The sequence below is a fragment of the Artemia sp. Qi Xiang Cuo genome, chromosome 3 (genome assembly GCF_049724085.1).
Source record: "Artemia sp. Qi Xiang Cuo chromosome 3, ASM4972408v1, whole genome shotgun sequence".
Taxonomy (NCBI): Eukaryota; Metazoa; Arthropoda; class Branchiopoda; order Anostraca; family Artemiidae; genus Artemia; species Artemia sp. Qi Xiang Cuo.
In genome coordinates this window covers 73,093,163-73,117,557 of record NC_142796.1, presented here as the reverse complement: position 1 = coordinate 73,117,557, position 24,395 = coordinate 73,093,163, and the positions used below count along the sequence as shown (strand labels likewise).

Genomic DNA, 24,395 nt, shown 5'->3' with positions numbered 1-24,395 from the left:
GCTGAACCTGAAGTGTGTTCTCTGACATGCTGAATCTGAAAGTGTGATTTCAGAAAAATTCTTTAACCATTTAGGGTTAACTTACCTTTTTAGGGATGCCCATTTAGGGTTCTCCAACATGCTGAACCTGAAAGTGTGTTCCTTGACATGTTGAATCTGAAAGTATAATTTTCATGGTAAATGAACTACTCTAAAGAATAAATACGGTTGAGGCTTAAGATGTTTATTGCTTAAAAATATTAAAAACATTTTGAAAAAATACATATTTACATAAAAAAAGGAGTTAAAGCAGAGTACGCTAAGACATGACTTTTTCTCTTCTTTAAGAACACGTAGAACACGTAGGAGGGGGACATTTGAATTACCAACTCTCGATGTTTCCACAAAATATGCATAGAGAAATATGCAAGAGTCCGAGGCGAAACAGGTGGATAATCAGCAAAAACAACTTGATCCACTTGTAAACGGTGCCAGCATTTTTCCCATTGATCGTATTCTGTTTAAAGCCAAGAACGTCTCTCAGATTACCATTGAGAATAATTATTTCACTGTCAACAGGTGAGGTAATGTAAATCCTATCGTGTTCCAATGAATAATTAAAATGGAATGTACCATTCCTACGATATGAGATTTTTCTATTGATTGTACGACAAAAATCACTCATATCATCATATTCAATATATTTCAATTTGACAGGTGGATATTCACTAGATTTAAGTGCTTCAACCTATTCATAGTTGGCAAAGAGTGACCAATCGAATGGTATAACTTTTATATCATACATACGATCCTTTCTCAGGATGTCATAGGTATTTTTGAGAATACAATTGACAAGAGCCACTTCATATGCGCCGTCAAATTTGATAGCGGGGGAGAGTTTCGTCCAAAAATCATTTTTCTTATTCAAGTCGTTGTAGAGAGGATCTGAAACGTTGGACATAAAAGTTACATAGAAATCATTGGGCATTGTCCATATCTTCAACACTGATCCAAGAATCAAAATCAGAGTTGTATCCTAGCCACCGAAAAAGTAACTGTTTCTTGCCCCTGTGAGTACGAGTCTTTAATATCTTCTCAATTTGAAAGATTTCACTATTATTTTTAACTTTTTGTAGTTCATAGTCATAAAAGCCGCCGAGAATCTCTTCATCTTTAGTAGTACGTAAACGATTTGCTAAGGGTTTAGTGTCTAAGATGTTTGCCACTTTAAAAAGTTTGTTGGAATATAAGTAATTAACCTTTTCAAAAAACATTACTTGTCCTATTAATTCGAACAGTATCACAAACATTGAATTTTTTCTTGTTGACAGTCGTTTTATTGGAATATTGTTTAAGAAAGGTGTCAATTGTATCATGGTCATAATGATGAACTTCCGTTGGGGTTGAATTGGACGATGATCGATGAGATCTTTGATTATAAATCAACATGATTTTATCTAAATCATGAATAAAAGCAGATGTATTTTTCAATGTGCAATATCTTGAAATTAAATGTCGAATAGTTCTTATCAATCGTTCGGCCAATGCAACCTTTATAGGGCTATGACTATGATGGAGCACTGTATTATATTTTGCTAGTACTTTTGCAACATGGGGATTAATAAATTCACTACCACGATCCGTTTGAATTTTTTTATACGAATCCTGTTCGAGAATACTTTCAATGGCCTTAGCAACTTTAACAGCTCTCTTTGACCGTAATAGAACGGTATAGGCATAGCGACTAAAAACATTGAATGCAAGTAGAATGTACTTGTATGATCTATTTTAACGTCTTTGAATCGCATCTAGAATTAAGAGATCTGTTTGCATTATATACAGTGGGAAAAAGGCTTTAGTTTTTCGATAAGGATTAGCACGAAGTCTATGATTGTCATGAAGAGTGTAACTTGATTCATTTTGTAGATAGTCTTGTACACTTTTAGCGTGAACACCAGTGACTTTGGAAAGAGTGGTGGGGGAACTTAAACTCCCCACTTCACCAATATTTTCATAGACACGTTGCGGAACTTCAACCATTTTGAGTGTAAGCGTGTAGTGTAACGTCCGCTACTACTTTGTACACTGGTGGTTGGCGGTGGTTGCGATGACATTGACTTGATACATCTTTTCTGTTGTCTAGCTATCGGTGGAGTTCTGCTGCTCCTTATTGTCAATTTTCCACTAGGTGTGCTAGTATTTTCCAAAATTGATTTAAAATCTTCTTCCTCTTCTTCATATTTTAATGGTGTTGTTGGTGCATGTTCATTTAATTTTTTTTAGAATTTGCCTATTGCTAATAAAGTTTTTGGGGCTGTTTAATGTATTTAGAAAGTTTTATAGATGAGCGTCAAATGATAATACTCCTTTACGATTTGTAACCACATCATAGATTAAATCCAGTAATTATTAGCTCTTGCCTTAAATTATAATCTCTCTTTCGTAACTTTCCACTTGAATATGATCTTTACCAATTTCCATGAGATATGTTAGGACTCGTTTTGTTTGTTAACGATATTTTTTGGGCAGTATATTTCCAATTTTCAATAAAATTGAATCCAAATCCACCTTATTTAATTGTGTTCCAGCAGCAGCAGCAGACACTTGAGGAGATGATTCTTTTTTGTGATCAATACCAGTTGCCTTCACACGATAGGGCTTATATTTGTCCACTCGGCGAAGTGCATCTTGAAGTAAAAGCAGTTTTTTATCATCCTCAATATTCTCATTGTCAATGAATTTACTCAGATTGTCCTCATAGTGTTCCACGAGTAAGAGAACGAGTTCTATTGGGGTCAATTTATAGGGTTTTGCCATTCTCTCTGAAGAAAACTGTTTACAAGTCCTGCAATTATTGGCAGTAAAAGTGTGAAAAAGCTGCCGCCCGCCTGAAGAAGTCGTTTCCTTTTAAAATTCTTTCCTTTGTTTTTAGAGGCCAATGTACGTACAATGGAACGATGTTGCTTTACCTGTTGCTTAACTACTTCCGGCAGTTGAACATTGCCCTCAGTCAAATTTAAACAAAGTTCAGATATTAGATTAATGAAATCATTGTCAATACCATGTTTGAGTATGGCTTTCTTAAGTGGGGGGGTTTTGAAGTGCTTAGAACTGAAAATAAATGTATATTTTCATGTAGTTTCTTCAGTGTCATGATAGCAACTAATAGGTCCTTTTAGTGTTCACGGGGATATATACTGTAATTTCATTGTCAAAAATATCTGTGACTACACGCAAATCCTCGGGTGTATTTTGATTAAGATCTAATAGGATGTAGCCGTAGGGTTTTTTAGTTGCCTGATTGAACGCTGAAAGCAGAAATTTGAGGGCGCCTGGATAGATTTGTTTATTGAGAGTTATTAGCGAGCTAGAATCACGAACAACTCTGTAGATGATATAGTAGGTGCAGTTCAATGCAAGTGTTCGCATACATTTGCTCTGATGAAAGAGATTGTGTAGAACCAGAGTAATTGAAATCTGTTCATGAGGAGAGCGAACTGTGAACAATTGCAGCATTTCCGGGGACCATTGTTCAATAGATTCAGCCAGATCGTCAATAATCAGCCAAGAGTTTGGTTCAATAATGTTGAAAACATCAAGTCCCTGTATGAATTGTATCTGCACCAATCCCGTCGTGGCAATTGCTTTTATATTATCGTATGACTCCTGCCAAATACTGTAACAATAGTAGATTTTTTTCGGCTTTTCCACAAACATTTTATCACAATTTTTAATTATTTTAGTTAAGAGTGTTGTTTTGCCTGACATAGACGGCCCACACAGAAACGATCTGAATGGTGCTTTAAATTGATACATGTTCCCTTCAACAGTTCACCTAGACAACTAACTGTAAACTATAGCTGTCTAATGACTAAATTATTTCCCTACCAGACCTTTCAAGAATAATAATGAGAAGAACAAAATCAATAAAGAACCATATTTTTTTTATTCTAAACAACGCTTTACAGAAAACCAAGAAAATACACTTTTTTAATTTAAAAAAAAATGTACTAGAAAAAACACTTTAATAAATATTTTTTATTTATAAATACATCATATAATGATAAAAACGCTGAATAATATCACTTTTTTAATTTGAATGCAACATGTATATTTACAAAAAAAATCTGCTCCAAGTAAAAAAAAAGATAACTTTGGTAGTGGCGGTGCGCCCCCCGCTGGCGGCCGCCCCTCCCCCCTCCCCGGGCCTTGAGGCCCCCCCACCCTCCACCGACACCGCGAGGCCCCCCCCCAAGGTTTTGGGAAAATTTTATTGGACTTTATTCTAACCGAGACTTTCCCTATGGCTAACACATTCAGCTCGGTCGGAAATTAAATAATATCCCAGGGGGAGGGTAGTTACACCGTCTTGACAAACATAGACCTTGTCGGAATTGTTCTACAATTTTTTATACATTTACAGTAAAGTTCTTGTAGTTGAGTGAACGAATTGCCAGCAATTTTGCTCGTGGAATTGTATTTTCAACAATACAATTCCTATAGATGTCCATGTCTAAATTCTTATCCACATAGACGTGGGTACTCCTTTGCAACGTTTTTTGATTTCCTCGTCGTGTGTCTATATAAAGTACACCTTCGGACTTACAAACATACCACGGGAAATCATGTCGCTTCTCGTTTCTGATTTAAAAAATAAAAGTTGATTTGGCACCCGACGTTTTACTAGCTCTGAGTAAAACCCACTCCAATTGGTGTAGTCCATCCGTGAGCTGATAATTTCACCGTGTGCCAAATCATCAATTAGATTTGGGGTTTTTACTTTTAGCAGTAGAGAATCTGTGTCCCCGTAGCAGACCTCTACTTGCCCCTTCTCCGGCCACTGTACCCTAGCCACATTGTAGTAGAATTTCAACATGAGCTTTTCAGAGATCTCCAGGATCGCACTGCCTGCAGCAATATTTTTATTCAGGAAAATACTTTTTTTTATATTCAATAGTACCATGTCCGGACCAATGATTGTGAAGGAAGTGTAATTTGGATCGGCAATAATTCGAGCACATTGTTTGGGATCGATCACGACGTTACAACGATTCCTATTGCGAACACTCTCCCACATTTTACCAAAAGCCGAATTCCAAATGAGCTTATAAATTTCTTTTTCGGCTTTCGTTTGTACTTCAGAACGTTTTTTTACAAAGGTGTCAACAAACGTTTTCAGATAGGGTTTTCGGCTAAACTGGAGGGCTCTATGAACCTTTGTGACGTTGAAACCGTTTTTGCACATCCATTTTAAAGCCACATGATGTATAACAATATTTTTTTTCGGCAGAAGGTCAGCAATAAGTTTTTGTTTTGAAGGTGACCAATGCAATCCGTCCACCTCGACTAAACGCCTATTGCGGGGGCTCAAAGAGTCCCTAGTCACAGGTCTATTGATGCACGGAAAAACAAAATCCTTTACTGAATCATGAAGCTCAACTGGTATCTCCCCATCAATTTAAAAAAAACATCCAACCGGCCCATTCTCCCCAACACTGTCAATGTTTGGGAAATGGGGAGCTTGAGGGTCATTGAGCCATTTATAGTCATCACAGGATAGCGCATAATGGGACATGGCCGAGGGGTGGACAGAATTCATATCAAGGAAAACTGCATCCGATTTTGTCCCCGTCTTCTGTCCAGTTGGATCACTTTCCAAGATATAATCCCTGTGAAAAACGTACCCACCCCTCATTGACCTTTCAATGAACAGGTGGTGATCGATGTCAGTGATTAGCCCAATTTTTTCCCCGCTAATTTTTAGGATGAGGTCCATCACCAGATGAGGAGATGAAAAATAATACCCCAAATCAAGATTAAATTCCCCATAGACTTTGTCCGTATTTTTACACATAATGTCTAACAAAGTTAACACATCACTCAACAAATACAGCTTGCAGTAGTCAAACCCATTTTTACAACCTCCCTCTGCCCACACTTTTTTAGCAAAACTGTATTCATCGGGGGTGCACCTACGATCGTGTAGACTGTCGTAAAACAAATCGATTGGGGGAATAGTTTCCTCGGTGAATCTCGAAATGGAACAATAATAATCATAAGGATACACGCTCTTGACCGTCAACAAATCATATAAATAATTTGGAAATTGTTGCTTGAGAAGGGGGAAAGCGTCGCAGCCGTCATCGTTTTTCTGCACTTGAGTTAATTCGCTCAATAATTTAGAAAAAAACTGTAGGAATCTAAAAAGTGAATTTTATTCGTGTACTCAACGTCGTCTTCAACAAATTTCCACATGAATTCCAAAACAAGCAACTTTTCCGATGATTTAGGAATGATTTTGTAGGAAAAGCTGTCTATCACCCATGCATCATCCACTGTTCCATTTCTTTGAAGATGTGCCATTGCTGGTAGCACAAACTTCAGATCGTAGTTAGAATTATGTATAAAAACCGGAAGAAAGAGTTGCTGTTTAATTTTTAAATTATATGAATTGTGAGCCCACCCACGAAAGTTACTTTTCCCCGTTGAATTGGGGTTAATAAGATGATTGTGATCCTGGACCGCGTCTTTTGGGGCAAGGACACCCCTACAAACCCAACAAACTGTTCCCTTTTCTAGTGCCAGTTGCTCCTTATCTGATAATGACATTGGGTAGTTGGAGTGACGCAATCGTGAAATTGCACCGTTTGATGTTTTTGTTAAGGACACCAATAACTTCTCCATGCTACCCTCCTCATCCATAGCAAAAAAAACTCTTCCAGCTGCATTTTGTTATTAGAATCGCGACGGGCATGCGCATAGGAAAACGCAACTAGTTTGTGTTCCTTGACTATATTTGGCCTTGATGGATCCGATACCTCCACCAGTCTTGATTCACAATCCAAACATATTTTATCAACTTGTAGCAGGGAATTTTGGAAGTTTTTAAATTGTAAAGTATCTTTGCCTTCTGCCGGCATTTCTATTCTTTGATTGCCATGAATTTTACAATGTCTGATACGATCCGAGAATGTTCTCTCAGATCTAAATGAGGAAAGACCCATTGGACAATAGTGACATTCTCATATGTTCTTGCCTTGGGAAAGAAGTTGACTTATTGCTGCAACAGGGAAAAAATTACAATAGGAATTTACATCTTTCGGGGGTTCATAAATAACCCAAACTCAATTTTTAACATTATCTACCATCGGTGTCCTAACTGAATATCAAACTCCTTTTTTATTCGGTTTCTTTCCCCCATTTACAAACTCTGTGTCATACTGGAGAACAACCACCCCCAACCCAAGATTTTCATTTGCTTTTTCAAATACGGTTATTTCTTTTAAGGACACCGGATACTTCCCCTCTAAACAGTAAAAATTTACTTTAGGGAAATTTTCACCACCGTTACCTGCAAATCTGTCGAGATTTTTTATTCTTGACTCTTTTTTAATGTTTTATGGGCTGCTGCTAAAAATGTATATTTAAAGCATTCCAGCCCCGTGTCAAATTTGAAACTCTGAACCCCTCCTGTAGCCGACAAATCTGGGTGGCATTTTATTTTTCTACCCACCCCTCTTAAACTAAAGTTTTTTTTAAATCTACTGAGATTCATATCCATGTGTTCAATGTATAAAATTGTGGACCCACTTCCCCTCTCGTTAAACGTGTCCAAAGTTGATATTAATTTATTAACCAAATTGAAAACGTTACCCTCAAATTCATTCAGACCAGGGTAAAAAGTTTGATTACCAGTTGAAAAATTAAAATAAATAATGTCCCCAGATGTCCCCTTTCGTAAATAAACTTTTTGATTTACCGATGCTTTACGCCCCCCTTGACCCCCCCCCCAATTCTGAATCTGAATCTCGAAATGTGCTTAACTTTTGTCGATGCATTTATAAACAAAATTAAAAGGGTTTTTTAGAATGACGCCCCTGTCAACCATTCTATCCTATAAGGGGTTAAAATCTACTCTTTGTGTCTGCCAGGGACCTAGAGTTGATTCCAACAAATAAAATTCACGTACTTCCAGGGACGTGACACTATTTTCATGTCCTTCACCTATATGCAGAGGACTCAATTCACTAATTATAAAGTCATCGTCAAAAGTGTCCCCGGAAACATTAGGTCCAACAATTTGCATAAGGCTATCCATTTCTTCAGTTGTAAATTGAAAATCCAGGGGGATATTAAATCACGTACCTTCACTAACATCATCCGGTGAGAGGGGACAATTACCCATGATACTTTGAAGTCCTGGGCCAGGGAAGGCAGTTGTTTTCGTAACTTCCCCCTGAAACTAGAAAATGAATGAATTGAGTTTTTTCTTTGACGAAAGTCTTATCACAATTATAGCACACTATTTTTTTTCTTAGTCGGATTTATCAAACAATTTTTTTTTAGGAAATTTTTATAACAATTATAGCTCACTATTTATTTTTTTTTCTTAGTCAGATTTATGAAACATTTTTTTTTCTTTGAGGAAAAATTTATCAAAATTATAGCACAATATTTTTTTTTCTTAGTCAGATTTGTGTTTATCAAGAAATTGTTTTTTTTTATTTGGGGAAAGTTTTAACACAAATGTAGTACACCATTTTTTTCCTAGTTAGATTTATCAAACAATTTTTTTTAATTGGATTCGTATTTATCAAACAAATGCATAGTAAATTACAAATTTTTGCTTTTAGCATTATTTACAAAACAATTGCATAATAAATTTCAAATTTTGTTAATAACACACACGCACACGCTCACACACAAACATACACGCTTATACACACTTGCGCACACATGTGCACACGCACACACACCCACAGACACACACATGCGCACACATGTTCACACACACGCGCACACATGTTCACACACACAAATGCGCACACACGCGCAAACGCATCGCAACGTTTGACTAATAACAATAAGATATGGTAAAAAAAATCAACTCAATAATTGTCTTAATAGCTCATTAAAAAAAATTGACTCTTTTTTTCCTAAAAATCTAGTCATCCATAAAAAATAGCGATCAGATTCCTTTCCCTACAAATCTACTCGTTTAATGTTTTTTTTTCTTAATTGGATTCGTATTTATAAAACAAATGCATAATAAATTACAAATTTTTGTTTATAGCATTATTTACAAAACAAATACATAATAAATTACAAATTTTGTTAATAGCACACACGCACACACACACACTTACACGCTCACACACACACATGCGCACACACACATGCGCACAAGTACACACACACACAAACGCACACAAACGCACATGCGCACACACACACACACACACACACACGTTTGCGCACACACGTTCACACACACGCGTTCACGCACACACACACACGCACACACACATGCGCACACACACACACACACACCCACACACACACACACACACACACACACACACACACACACACACGCGTATGTGCAGACACGTTCACACACACACATGCGCACACATGCGCACACACATCGCAACGTTTGACTAATAGCAATAAAATATGGTAAAAAAAATCAACTCAATAATTGTCTTAATGGCTCATTAAAAAAAATTGACTCTTTTTTCCTACAAATCTAGTCATCCATAAAAAATAGCGATCAGATTCCTTTTCCTACAAATCTACTCGTTTAAAAATCTACTATTTGTAATAGCAATAACGTAAAGTACATTAGGTAAAAATACATACATTTCCAAATTCAGACTGCACTTGTGTGTCGGATGGGGCGGTGATGTCCGTATCTTGCATAGATGATCCAGCGGGGTTCACCATCCTGTGAGCAGTCGCCCATTCTCTTTTTGGTTTTTGACCAGACTGTATTCGCGTAGCTCCCGATGGGCCAGTTATCTCCACTTGTTGCATTGGAGTAACGCTATTAGCCTTAGCTCTCTTATCAGGGGGAGAGTAATTGTATGAATCCACCTCCTCCTTAAAAAGAAGACAAAATGTAGTATGGAAAAAACGATTCCCCTTTTTACAGAAGAAAAAATTATCCTGCACAAAGAATCCCCTCCCCTCCCTCCCCCATAGTTTCCAAGCGACGAAATAGTTTGTTTTTTCACCTCGCAATGAAGGTGTTAGAATTGATACATTGCTCCCCTCCCCTGCCTTATATTTTTATAAAACCCTCTTTATCATGGAATACAATTGAAAATAGACTATCTCTCGTCTAATTAGGCCAGAATACAATTTCTCTCTTTTTCAAGGAAAACCCTTGCTGCTATCCATAAACATGTGCTATTAATCTGTGATAACACGAGCGTGTGAAGTTTGGTTCCAAAAAAGGACCCTTTCTGTAATTATAAACACATTTTATTTTAGACCATAACAAAAAGATTTTTGATAATGGGAAAAAAGGGCATTTTGAACAAAATAACTAAAACTAATGAAATAAACTCGTAAACATAGGAGGGGAGGGGGGATGTTATTTACATAATGGAAAAAAGAGTGTACTTTACGTTTTCTAACGACTATAATCGTCATATTGTAGGGTTTGTATTGTTGGGGGGAGGGGGGCTATGCCCCTGAATTTGAATTTACTAATGGGGTGGTAAAATGATTTTATTTGGAAATAAATGAAGAAATTTACTAAGCTGTACTCACATTATAAATTGATGTATCCATAACTTCAATGTCAATAATATTTAGTGTATTATCCATGATATTTTAAATCATTATGAGAATTTAATCGTAAGGTATGAACATTTTATACAAAATCTCAAGGACGAACAAAAATCAGTCCTTTTATTTATAACCAATCACCAGTCGAGTTATCGTATATGGAGCAAGCTCCGATGTCTCTAATTGGCCCCCTAAAAAACGGATGTTGCCTCAAAAAACAGTCCGGTTGAAAAACTTAGAGTTGAAACAAACTTCTGTGGGGAATCCCCGCTCATACTGCTCACTTTTATGCAATGTGTAGGAACCGGAGGGGAATCCCCGCTCGTTTGGAAAGGTACCATGGAAAGGCAAAAAAAACGTGTTTAATCACGTGTAGAGGTCCCATAGAATAACATAGGAAGGAAAATAGCGCTATAGAATAGCATGGGAGGGAACATAAGCCCTTATAATAGCATAGGAAGGAACATGGTGCTATAGAATAGCATGGGAGGGAACATAAGCCCTTATAATAGCATAGGAAGGAACATGGTGCTATAGAATAGCATGGGAGGGAACATAAACCTTTATAATAGCATAGAAAGGAACATGAGCCCTTATGATAGCATAGGAAGGAGCATAGCGCAATAGAATAGCATGGGAGGGAACATAATCCACCCAAATCCATAAGTATATGCCCTGAAAAGGTGTCAAGGAACGTAATCTCCCCAAATAGCACAGGAAGGAACATAGTCGGCTAGAATCCATAAGTTACTGCTCTGGAAAGACGCCAAGGAACATAAGCTCCTAGAATAGTATAGGAAGGAACATAAACCAAGCAAATCCATAAGTACATGCTCTGGAAAGGTGCCAAGGAACGTAATCTCCCCAAATAGCACAGGAAGGAACATAGTCGGCTAGAATCCATAAGTATATGCTCTGGAAAGGTGCCAAGGAATATAGTCGGCTGGAATTCCATAGATACATTCTACTTGTAGGTACAATGTATTATATTTTTTTTAGACCAGGGCATATTGTATCGAAGGATTTGTCGTAGTAACTTCAAAAAGGGCTCATTCGGTTGAAAATAGAAAGGGCTGATGCCCTTTTTAATAGTCAAAAGTGATTGAAGGGCAACTAATCCCCATCCCACGCCCAACCTCCCATTTGTCCATTATATTTAAAAGCTAAATGTTGCCTTAAGATTAAATCAAAATGTACCGCGTTAATGCTAATTTTCAATAAGGAATCTCAGCAGTATCCCAAGAATGACTGAGGGTATTATGTTCAAACTTTCGGGGCTACTTCTCCTCTTAAAATTTAACCAAATCAAAATAGTGGAAGTGTATTCAAGCTATCATAGAAAGTAAACAGATTTTTTTGCAAATGGTATCAAGTTTTTTATTTCAGGTCAACTAGAGGAGTTATGAAACTAAATTAAACACTAGTATTTGTGTCCAGATTTTTAAAAGGGTGCATGTTGTTAAACATTGCTGAATTTTTTTTTCCAGCATACAAATAGCAGGCCAAACTATAAAGTCTTAGAAAAACGAAAAGATTTAAAGTATTATTTTCTTTTTCCCTGAAAAGACTGTGTCAATATAAAACGAACAGAAATTAATCAAACAAATTTTTTCCACAAAATAAGTTTTTTCAAAGAAAAGTAAAGAACTCCATTAAACCAAAAATGAGCAAAAACAAAATCAAACAATCTACCAAGCGTGAAACTACCCCAAATCAGCATCGATAAATAAATGAAACAAAAAACGAACAGAAATTACAATAAATAACCGAGTCAAACTCAAAACGAGCAGAAATTAACATGAGTTGGGCTCAAAACCCGTATGCCTTCCCAAGGCTAGAACAAAAGTTGCACTTTACTGAAAAAAATACAAATGAATGTGGCTTGTCAGTTTAATATACACATACTGATATTTAGCAATCAAAACGATATTATTATTTGATTTATTAAAGTTATAAAAGTAAAAACATTTATATTTTTTCAGTAAAGTATATTAAACTGATTTGTGGTAGTTTCACGCTTGGTAGATTATTTTATTTTATTTTTGTGTTTCGGTTTAATGGAGTTCTTTACTCTCCTTTGAAAAACTTATTTTGTGGAAAAAGTTTTTTTTTATTAATTACCAAAATAAAAGACCCATAACTGTTGCCTTGTCCCGGAGACTGCAACTTTAACCGTTTTTTAATCTATTTTTCTTTTTCTACTAAGTTTGTTTGACAGCCCAGTGATTTTCTAAGGGAAAAGGGAATTCATTCAACAGGTGACGAAGGCTGTAAGTGAAATTCATTCTAGATCTAATGCAAGATAGGATAAACATGTGTTGTAAAGAATCGTGGGAAAATAGAGCTTAAAGGAAATGTTTCCACTCTCCATTAACAATTGTTCAGCAATAAAAATAATATCATGGATATAGTAGAAGGAATTATTTAGTAAAGTCAAAACAAGGTCAAGAAAAAATTCATCGATGGATTTACCATCTCTATATACGTATACAGAGATAAACAGAAAGGGAGAGGGAGGGCATGGTGCTGAGGAAAAAGCAAGATGTCTCAAAGAATTATTTATTTACTTTATCTCTGGTCACTTTCTATCTAAGGTGTAATCACAGAAGCTTGATAGGGGGCTCATTCGATTAGAAATTGAACGTTTTATTGTACAGTAAATTGTGAAAAGCAATTAGAAGGCAAGAAGATGCTCCTGTACTTTTTTTTCTTCGGGTACCCTTAGTGGTATGAAATCAAAATATTCAGATAGTCACCTTGTTCAAAAAACTTGAAAAGCTCAGGCCATATGCAACCACGGATGAATTGACTTGAATATTAGTAGTATATAAGGTACCATTTACCTAGCTGTTATACGGGTTTGGTAGGGAGTACGCAGTCCCTGATTCCCAAGTTGAAGGTCACGGGAGAAAACCAAGAAATATTTTTCTCAACAGAGACTTTGGGAAAAACCTTAGTTACATAACATGTTTGTGGACAATTTAAGATTTTGGGAAACCCTAACTAGTTTCTCAACAAGTGAAGACCTTGGGGAAAAAATTCAAAGGACTAGTGCCCTTTCTAATAGTCAAAAGTGATTGGATGGCAACTAGCCCCCCCAAGCCCAGCATTCCCCCAAACACCTCCAATCAAAATTTTGAGATAGAAATTTTGTTCAGCGTGGTTGATTTCCAGATAGAAAATATATTTTTGAGGAAGAAACTCCCCCACATCCCTCAGGGCAAGGATTTTAAGTTATGCCCTGGGGTCATATAAGGTTTTTATAGAAGACGTAGTCTTAGAAACTTCAAAAAAGGCTCATTCGATTGGAAATTCAAAGGGCTAGTGCCCTTTTTAATAGTCGAAAGTGATTGGAGGGCAACTAGCCCCCCTCTCACCCCCACCTTTTCTCCAAACACATCCAATCAAATTTTTTAGATAGCCATTTTGTTCAACGTACTTGAAAATTTTAGAAATTAGATCTTTGAGGATGATAACCCCCTCAGCGCCCTCAGGACAAGGGTTGTAAGTTGTGCCCTGGGGGCATACAAGGTTTTTATAGATAGTCATGTTCTAGAAACTTCAAAAAGGGCTCATTCGATTGGAAATTAGAAGGGCTTGTGCCCTTTTTAATAGTCAAAAGTGATGGGAGGATAACTAACACCCCTCTCACACCCACCATTTCCCCAAAGACATCCAGTCACAATTTTGATATAGCCATTTTGTTCAACGTAGTTGAAAGGTCTGGAAATTATATGTTTGAGCACGACACTTCCCCCAAAGCATTCAGGGGCAAGGGTTATAAGTTATGCCCTGGGGGCATATATGGTTCTTATAGAAGGAATGCTAGTATAAACTTCAGAAAGGGCTCATTTGATCGGAAATTGAAAGTTCTAGTTCACTTATAAGCTTCAAAAGACATTGGAGGGTAACCAGCTTCCCCCCAACCCTTTTTCCCCAAATGTATCCAATAAAAATTTTAAGATAGCTATTTTGTTAAAAATAGTTCAAAGATCATATATAAAAAATTCCGGTGTCGACACAACCCACAAGGCGCCGGAGGCATGCGTTTTAGGTTTTGCCCAGGGGGCAATATGGGTTTTGTAGAAAGGGTGCTCGTATTAAATTCAAAGGGGACCTAGTTGACTGGAAATTTAAAGGTCCATTTCACTCTTTACGAGTAAAATGAGAAGGAAGGGCACCTAGCCCCCCCCCCCTCCAAGCCCTTTTGTCATCAAACCCATCCGATAAGAACTTTGAGATAGCTTTTTTTTAATTATTCAAAGACCATATAACGAAAACTCAGGGGTCAATACAGCCCCCCAGGATCCGAAGGCAGGTGTTGTAAGTTATGCTTTGGGGGAATATATGGTTCTTATTGAAGGGATGCTCGTAAAAAATTCAGAGATGGCTCATTTGATTGGAAATTGAAAGTTCTAGTTCATTATTTAGAGTCAAAAGAGATTGGAGGGTAACTAGCCCCCCTCCCACGCCCTTTTTTCCCCAGCTGTTTGCAATACAACTTTGGAGAGAACTATTAGTCTAAAAATTGCTAAGACATCAGATTACAAAAACTCAGTGGTTGTCAAAACCCCCCAAGGCCCGGGGGCAAGTGGTCTAAATTATGCCTTGAGGCATATGTTGTTCTTATAAAAGGGGTGATCGTATAAACTTCAGAGAGGGCTCATTTGATTGGAAATTGAAATTTCGAGCTAACTTTTTTATTGTAAAAAGAGATTCGAGGGCAGCTAGCTCCCACCCTTGCCTTCTTTTTCAAAAACCCATCTGATGAAAATTTTGAGATAGACATTTTGTTAAAAATAGTTCAAAGGTCGGCTAAGAAAAAATCCGGTGTCAATAGAACCCCCAGGGCACAGGGGAGAGCGTTTTAAGTTATGCCCTTAGGGCATGTATGGTTCTTGTGAAAGGGATGCTCGTATAAACTTCATAGAGGGCTCATTTGATTGGAAATTGAAAGTTCTAGTTACATATTTAAGACTCATGGGAGTTAAACTAGCCCCCCCCCCCCACGCTCTTTTTTCCCCAAACCCGTCCGCTACAAATTTTGAGATAGCCAGTGTTTTTGAAATTGTTCAAGAATTAGATAACAAAACACCCCCCCCCGAGCCTGGGGGATAGGTGTTGTAAGTGTTGTCCTGGGGGCATATATGGTTCTTATGAAAGGGATGCTTGCATAAACTTCAGAGGGGGTTCATTTGATTGGAAATTGAAAGTTCTAGTTAAATTTTTATGAGTCAAAGGATTTCCGAGAGCAACTAGCCCCCCCCCCCCCCACACACACCCTTTTTCCCCAAGCCCATCTGATAGAATTTGTATAATACCCATTTCATTAAAAATATTTCAAAGGTCAGATAAGAAAAGCTCCTGTGTCGAGACAACTCGCCAGGGCCCGGAGCCAGGCGTTATTAGTAATGCCCTGGGGGCATATATAGTTCTTATGGAAGGGAATCTCGCATAAACTTCGGAGGGGGCTTATTTGATTTAAAATTGAAATTTCTTGTTCACTTTTTAAGAGACAAAAGAGATAGGAGGACAACTAGCCCCCCCCCCCTCCTCCACGCCCTAAATACAACAAATAAAAATTTTGAGATAGAAATTTTGTTTAAAACGGTTCAAGTGCCAGATAACAAAAAACTTTGGTGTTAACACCGCCCACCCGGGCCTAAGAGTAAGCGTGGTAAGTTATGTCCAGGAGGCATATATGGTTGTTATGGAAGTGATGCTTGTATAAAATCCCTAGAGGGCTCATTAGATTGGACATTAAAAGTTATAATTCACTTTTTAAGAATCAAAAGTGATTGGAGGGCAGATAGTCTCCCCCCACACTCCATTTTTTTTCCCAGAGGCACTTCATATATAAGGGGTCGTCGTATAAACTTCGAAGGGGCTCATTCGATTGGAAATAGAAAGTTCTAGAGCCCTTTTTAAGAGCAAGAAGTGATCAGAGGGCAAGTGGCCTCCCCAATTTGAGGTAGCCATTTTGTTAAAAATAGTCATATAAGAAAAACTCCTTTACGTATGGTCATTTCGTTAAAAAATAGGTCAGATGAGAAAACTCCTGTGTCTGCATCCCCCCTCCCCTCAGGGCCTGGGCACGCGTTGTAAGTATTGCTCTGGAGGCATATCTGGTTCCTATGGAAGGTGTGCTCGTATAAACTTCAAAGAGGGTTCATTTGAATGGAAATTAAAAATTATAGTTCATTTTCTCAGAGTTAAAAAAGATCGGAGGGCAACTAGCCCTTCCCGCCTTCCACGCCTTTGGGTGTATCGGATGGATAAACCCATCTGATAAAAGTTTGAGTTGACCATTTTGTTAAAAATAGCTCAACCATCAGATATTAAAACTCCAGGGTCTACACAACCCCCAGGGACAGGCGTTGTAAGTTATACTCTGGGGATATATATGGTTCTTATAGAAGGGATACTCGCATAAACTTCAGAGAGGGCTCATTTGATTGAAAATAGAAAATTCTAGTTCACTTTGAAAGAGTCAAAAGATACCGAAGCTTAATCTAGTCCCCTTAGGCTCTTTTTCTCCAAACCCATCCGATAAAAATTTTGAGATAGCGATTTTGTTAAAAAAAAGTTCAAACATCAGATAATAAAAACTCCAACGCTGAAACAAACCCATTTTTTACCTTTGATATTGTTACTTTGATACCATTTTTGATACTTTGATGAATATTTGATTTTTTTTTTTAAGTTTGATTTTGAAATAAGGAGTTTTTAAAAACTTGAAATTTTTTGCAATCAAAAACGAAGAAAAATTAATTAAAAAAGCATACCGAAAAAATAAGTTTTTCGAAGAAAAGTAAAGGCCATTTTAAACTTAAGCTCAGCAGATGCAAATACCTTTTAAAATTCAAACTCAAAACGACTAGAAATTGCTATTAAAGAATAAATGAAACCCAAAACAAACAGAAATTTAATAAACAATCAATGCAAACAAACATACAATAGATATTAATATAAATTAATAAATAAATCTTATTACGAGTGAAACTTAAATTTAATATCCAAATCAAGCTTGAAACGAATAAAAATCACCACAAGCAAGAGTTTGGGTATGACCTTCTTCTCTCACTTTAACAGTCTAAAACGTACTGCGTCATTGGCGCTTTACTGAAAATTACATGCGTCTTGAACAGTCTTGAACATTATAAGTAGCATCAAATTGTATATACGATGTATAATTTATATTAATTGTTAAATGATCCATAAGTTCAAGAATTTATATCACTCTAATTTTACTTTAATTATCGATGCTGTAAGAATTGGAAAAGAAAATATTTGTAATATAATTTGTTTTCAGTTAAGCGCCAAAGATGCAGTAGGCTTTTGGTTTTTATTTACAGTTAAGAAAGGAGGCAGTATACAAACTCTTGTTTGTAGTGACACTATATTTGTCTTGAACAACTTTAGAAAGAGTTAATAAATTAAAATGAATATTTGATGTATAATTATATTAGTTGCTGAAAGCTTATCAGTTCAAACTTTTACTATAATTTCAATATATATTTTCAATATCAAGTACAAAAGAACATATTTATCAAAAAATTGATTTTCAGTAAAGCGCCAATGACGAAATAGGTTTTAGACTTTTACAGTGAGAGAAGGAGGTCATACCCAAACTCTTGTTTGTAGTGATTTTTTTTCGTTTCAAGCTTGATTTGCATATTCAATTTAAGTTTCACTCGTAAGATTTATTTATTAATTTACATTAATATCTATTGTGTGTTTGTTTGCATTGATTGTTTATTTAATTTCTGTTCGTTTTAAGTTTCATTTATACTTCAATAGGAAAATATTTTTTTTCGTTTTAAGCTTGATTTTCATATTCAATCTAAGCATTATTCGCTTTAAGATCTATCTATTCATTTATATTACTACTTGTTGTATGTTTTTGCTATGACAGTTTATTTAATTTCTGTTCATTTTGGGTTTCATTTATTCTTTAATAGTAATTTCTGGTCGTTTTGAGTTTGAATATTATAAGGTATTTGTATCTGCTGAGCTTAAGTTTAAAATGGTCTGTACTTTTCTTTGAAAAACTTATTTTTCGGATATTTTTTTTAATTTATTTTTGTTAAAATAGGCATTACACTTGGAATTACAAATAGAAACATCATACCTCTAGTCTTTGTGTACAAAAGAAGCAAAAGAACAAAACATACTGTGCATTTGAATACGGGGTAGGAAGATCTCCAATTGTAGTTAGTGTCAAAGTAGACCAATAGACAGATCCTAAATACTTCCTCAACAGTGTACGATAAGCGTCATCTTCATGATGAAATGGATAAGCCCATTCTCCACGAAATCCTTCAGCCTCTGATATCAAGTAATAGAAACAACCAAACCAATGAGCAAGTAAAAGTAAAATGTGCACTAAATTCAAAACTCGCCAAATGTTAGGGTACACAGTTCGTGACTCAACAATGTAATAGTAGCTGTATAAGCGATAAACTTTCACCATTTTTGGAAATCTTAATATTGACATCTTTTCTATTGGCACTAAATGTAAAGGAATTATACTGAAAACATCTAATAGGAACGCTTGTGATTTCATATAATGGACGGCCAATTTTTTTGTGTCTTCTACGATGAGACCCTGTTCTAAGTAACCAGTACGAAATTGTAACAACAGGTCTAAAATATAAACTATGTCTCCGATAGTGTCGAGAACAAACCATGTTATTTGACATCTGTCTTGTAGCTCTGGAAACGCTTGACGAACTATTAAGGCCCATAGATAATACAAAACAAATGAGCTGATTACTCCTAGCCAATAGAAATAAAAGTTTCCATCGGGATTTATCACGGTCCAAGGATGTTTTTTTCGTCTCTTTCGCCTTCTCTGTTGGGCTGAGATATTTTGAGTATTGTCTCCCTCGTCTTCGTTGTCGAAGGTATCCTGAAAGTAAGAAATACAAGATAAAACTAGCTGATATCTTGTCAGCAAATTATCATTACTCGTTAGAATAATATTTAATATCCTATTTTGTATTGCATTTAGATGGTTAAATTTCATTTTCTTCTCCCTGATAGTTTCGTCATTTTAATTAGTAAATTGCGTCTTCTAGTTTAAATCTGAAAGTTGTTTCTATTTATTTATAGTCTCTAGTTGCGGTTGATGTTTTTTCAGTTACTTTGGAGGAGACTTATTTGATTGGAGATTGGAAGTTCTAGTGCTCTTTGCAAGAGTCAAAAGGGATTGGACGGAAACAAACTTTCCTCTTATACCATTTTTGCCACCCACCCCCCTTAAAGTCCAAATACATCTGATCAAACTTTTGAGATCTCTATATTGTTTGCAATAGTCAAAAGCTCCAATAATAAACATCCAGGAGAAGGGCCATATATGACTTCCACAACTTCTAGAACAAAGGCTGTCATAAATCACATAAGTTGCCCATTGTTTACACTTATGTTTTATAATCGAAAAGAGGGGCAAGCTTGATCTTGGGTGCCCTTAAAGGCTGTTGCCATTAAATTGAAGCTTCCGGGGAATATTCAACTAAATAAAAAAAGCCCTATGTGCATTTGGATCATCAAAATTGCTCAACTGTAATATCTAGGGAACGGTTAAGGGTATTAAATTGAAACTTTCAGGGAATGCTGATGGGCACATTGAACTAAATTATGAGATACCGTGTGCATCCAAGCTGTCAAATTATTGTATATGCAATACCTCGGGAACGGCTAAATGTACTAAGTTGAAACTCTCAGGGAATCTTGAGGGAGGTAATGAACTAAATTAAAAGCCAGTATGCGAATCCAGGTTGTAAAAATGACATATCTTTAATATATCAGGAATGACTGATGGTATTAAGCTAAATCTTTAGTATATGTGTAAATGAAACCATGTTAGAACATCTGCACTATACCCAGAACGAAAATATTTTATTGAAATCGGAGATTCAAAGTTTTAATGCCCTGTTTAAGATTGAAAAGAATAGGGGGGGGGGGGGTAACATCCACATTTCCTTGATATTTTTCCTACCTACCCCCCCCCCCCCAAGACCCCAAAAATATCTCATCTGAATTTTTTGATAGTTAGAAGATTCAACATAGGTGTTTTCATTGATGGTAACACCCAAAAATCCCCTGGGATAAGGTTCGAAAATTGTGTAAGTTGACCTTGGCTTACACATAGAATTTATTACGGAAAAGGGAAGCAGGTTTGATCATGGGTATCCGATTCGCACAAACTTTCGAAGATGATTCTTTGAACCAACTAAATCTATTTGTTGGGATTGTGGGGGTGTGTGTATTAACTAGTTAGCAAGCCCACTAATTAGTTGTAATTGGAGTGAGCTAGGCCAACATTTTCGGTATTTCCGAACAATGTACTCTGGAAACAACACGAGTACCTGAGTAAATCAAAAGACGTAATGTGTATCTGATTTTTCAAATTATCTTTGAAATGGCTTAGGGGGATCAATTTGAAATTTAAGGAAATATTTGAGGGTTAAGTGAATTTTGAATGAGGGGGGGGGGGCTTAATCAAAAACAGTATGTATATTCAAGTCTTTAAATAGTATGTCTGCAATAACTTGGGAATGGCTTGGGGATGGAGTTAAAACTTTCAGGCACTATTGTAGAAGGACAAGTGGAGAGTTGAGGAAGGGAAATTTAGTTTAGTTTTGGGAGAAACTGAAAGGGCTAACCGTTTTTCTCTCCAATCCATACATAAATAGCATTTTTGAACTTCAAACTCCTATCGGACTTATGAGTCATGCTCAGTTAAGCGAACGGATCGATGAAAAGACGCTATGTGCTCCCAGGTTGTCATAATGGTGCATACATACAGCATCTTGGGAACGGTTCTAGGCGTTTACCCCTCCAGCGAATACCCCCCCGGAAAATACCCCCCGGAAAATACCCCCGTGTAAAATACCCCCCCCCCACGGAAAATACCCTCCCGAAGAATACCATCCCCCCCGTGGAAAATACCCCCCCCCCCAGAAAACACCCCCCGCGGAAAATACCCTCCCGGAAAATAGCAAGAAAACAAAACTTTCCCCTGGCCCAATCTGTATGGTCACTTAAAAAAAAGCTTTAAATTCACGCTTGAATGAGCTCTCTCCCAATAAGTAAGGAGTAACATTAAAACTTAAGGTGAATATAGATCATTACGCAAATGAGGGGGGTTGCCCTCTCTTCAGCATCTCACTCTTAGTGCTAAAGTTCAAATTTTATCACAATTCTTCAAAAATGATTCCCAAACCCAACGCTTGTTTAATTAAAACAATAAGTAACTTTTTTAAAGTGCCAAAAAACTGTAGCTCGAAGAGCGAGTTGTTGGGGAGGGGGGCAACCGCCTTCATATATGTAATAATTTCTTTTCGTTTTAAGTTTTAATGTTGCTCCTTACTTTCAGTTGAAGAAACTTGTTTATTTTCTTTATTTAATAAAGATTATAGACACACAATCTTCTAAAGGCAATGGAAAACCTATGTTGACTAAAGCAAAATTATTCTAAAATGAAAAAAAGTAAGTAGTTACAAAAAATGAAGAAAGCAATAGCCTACTTACAAAAACCAAGGTACAAACTCCCAGCATTAAGTTCTGTTTGGCAATGCCGAAGCGTTCGACGGATATTTCTTTTAAAATATCGTCAGTTCTGATCTTGGTTATCAAACACCAAAATATTTAATGCCTTTAGGCTCAGTGTTTATAAAAAGCAACACATTATCAAAGTAGTTCGTTCTAAGTAAAACATCAAAACAAAGATTAAGAAAACCAAATAATTTTTTTTTAATTCAATTTTTTTAATTTAATTTTGAATCCCAAAAGCCAGTATATTTAATACCTTTAAACTTCATAACTGTAAAAAATTAAATTTTTTTCAAAATGAAAAACAGATAAATAAAATCACTCCTAGAAACAAAAAAAAATTTGACAAAACACAAAAAACGTATCCGTTCAGGGGGAAAATACTGAAACTTTTAGCATTCTGTCGAGTGGAAGCATTTCTGATTATAGTGGCTTCATACATCAGCACATGGGTACTCTTGGAATGCAATCAAAAGTTGACGGCCTACTTTTACCAAAATTACCACTTATTAAGTTGTTTTCCTTGTGTTTTCTATAATTATGCGAACTTTCTTGTCTTCTAATAACTGCACTAATTACTAATAAATAAATAAATATTTAAGATCACCATAAAAAGATTATTCTCTGACTGAATGATATCAATAGTTAGGCTTTTATACTTTCGTTATTGACAAGGATCGTTATTTACTTACCTTTCATTACTATGAAGAATTTTTTTTTTTTTTTTGCTCCAAACAAACCATATAGAAAATTTTTTTGTGGAAAACTTGTTAGGGGTCACTCAGTCACAAATTAGAACTTATATTTTTCCCTATTATGGGTCAAAATCTATTGGTAGGCAGCCAAAAATGGGGCAACAAACATTTTTTTCATGGTTTTCCCTATTCTGCTTTTTTTCCTTTGGTTTTCTTATAATTACTGTATAGTCCCAAATTACCAGGAGGGGGCCATGCCCCCCCCCTGCCCAACTTGCCGGTACCCATGGCCTCGTTAAGCCAAAAATGAGTAGAAATAAATTCAAATAATTTTCAAAGCGTAAAACTACCACAAATCATACTTAGGCAGCGCAATCGCGCTGCCTAAGTAAAGAACGATGTGGGTACAATGTATTTTTTTTTTCTTTCTTCATACCCGGGCACTTCGTATCGAAGGAGTTGTCGTAGAAACTTCAAAAAGAACTCATTCGATTGGACATTGGGGTGGCTAGTGCACTTTTTAATAGTCAAAAGTGATTGAACGGAAACTAGCCCCCCCCCCCCACATTCATCATTCCCCCAAACACATCCAATCAAAAATTTTTTATAGCCATTCTGTTCAGCATAGTTGATTTCCAGATAGAAAATAGGTTTTTGAAGAGGACACTCTCCTACAACCCTCGGGGCAAGGGTTTTAAGTTATGCCCTGAGGGCATATAAGAACGATGTTGGCACAATGTAGCATTGATTATTTTTTTTTTCTTTAGAGCTGGGCACTTCGTATCGAAGAAGTTGTCGTAGAAACTTCAAAAAGGGCTCATTCAATTGGAAATTGGAGTGGCTTGTGCCCTTTTTAATAGTCGAAAGTGATTGTAAAGCAACTAACACCCCTTCCACGCCCAGCATTTCCCATAACACATCCAATCAAAATTTGGAAATAGCCATTTTGTTGAGCGTAGTTGATTTCCAGAAAGAAATTATGTTTTGGAGGAGGAAATTCCCCCAGAGCCCTCAGGGCAAGGGTTGTAAGCTATGCACTGGGGGCATATAAGGTTTATGTGGAACGCGTTGTCATACAAGCTTCAAAAAAGGCTCATACGATTGAAAAATGAAAGGGCTTGTGCCCTTTTTAATAGTCGAAAGCGATGGGAGGGCAACTAGCCCCCACCGCCACCCCCATCATTCCCCCAAACACATCCAATCAAAATTTTGAGATAGCCATTTTATTCAACGTAGTTTTAAGTTCTGTAAATTAGGTCTTTGAGGATGACAAACCCCTCACAGCCCTCAGGGCAAGGGTTGTAAGTTAGACCCTGGGGGCATATAAGGTTTTTATAGAGAGCGTTGTCATAGAAACTTCAAAAAGGGCTCATTCGATTAGAAATTGAAATGACTAGTGCCCTTTTTAATAGTCGAAAGTAATTGGAAGGCAGCTAACACCCCTTCCACGCCCACCATTTCCCCAAACACATCCAATCAAAATTTAGAGATAGCCATTTTGTTCCACGCAGTTTTAAATTCAGGGAATTACACATTTTAGCAGGACACTCCCCCAGAGTCTTCAGGGCAACGGTTACAAATTATGCCATG

The 24,395-nt window shown here is 36.6% G+C and overlaps 1 protein-coding gene across 1 annotated transcript in view; it reads right to left on the bottom strand.

Annotated features, from left to right (window-relative positions):
* The window catches only part of LOC148954504 (uncharacterized), a 548,520-nt gene that overhangs the window by 279,652 nt on the left and 244,473 nt on the right, over window positions 1–24,395 (bottom strand). Inside the window, exon 4 of the mRNA XM_089086303.1 lies at window positions 18,729–19,465. Coding sequence (XP_088942429.1) covers window positions 18,729–19,465 — 737 coding nt within the window. The remainder of the gene's footprint in view (window positions 1–18,728; window positions 19,466–24,395) is intronic.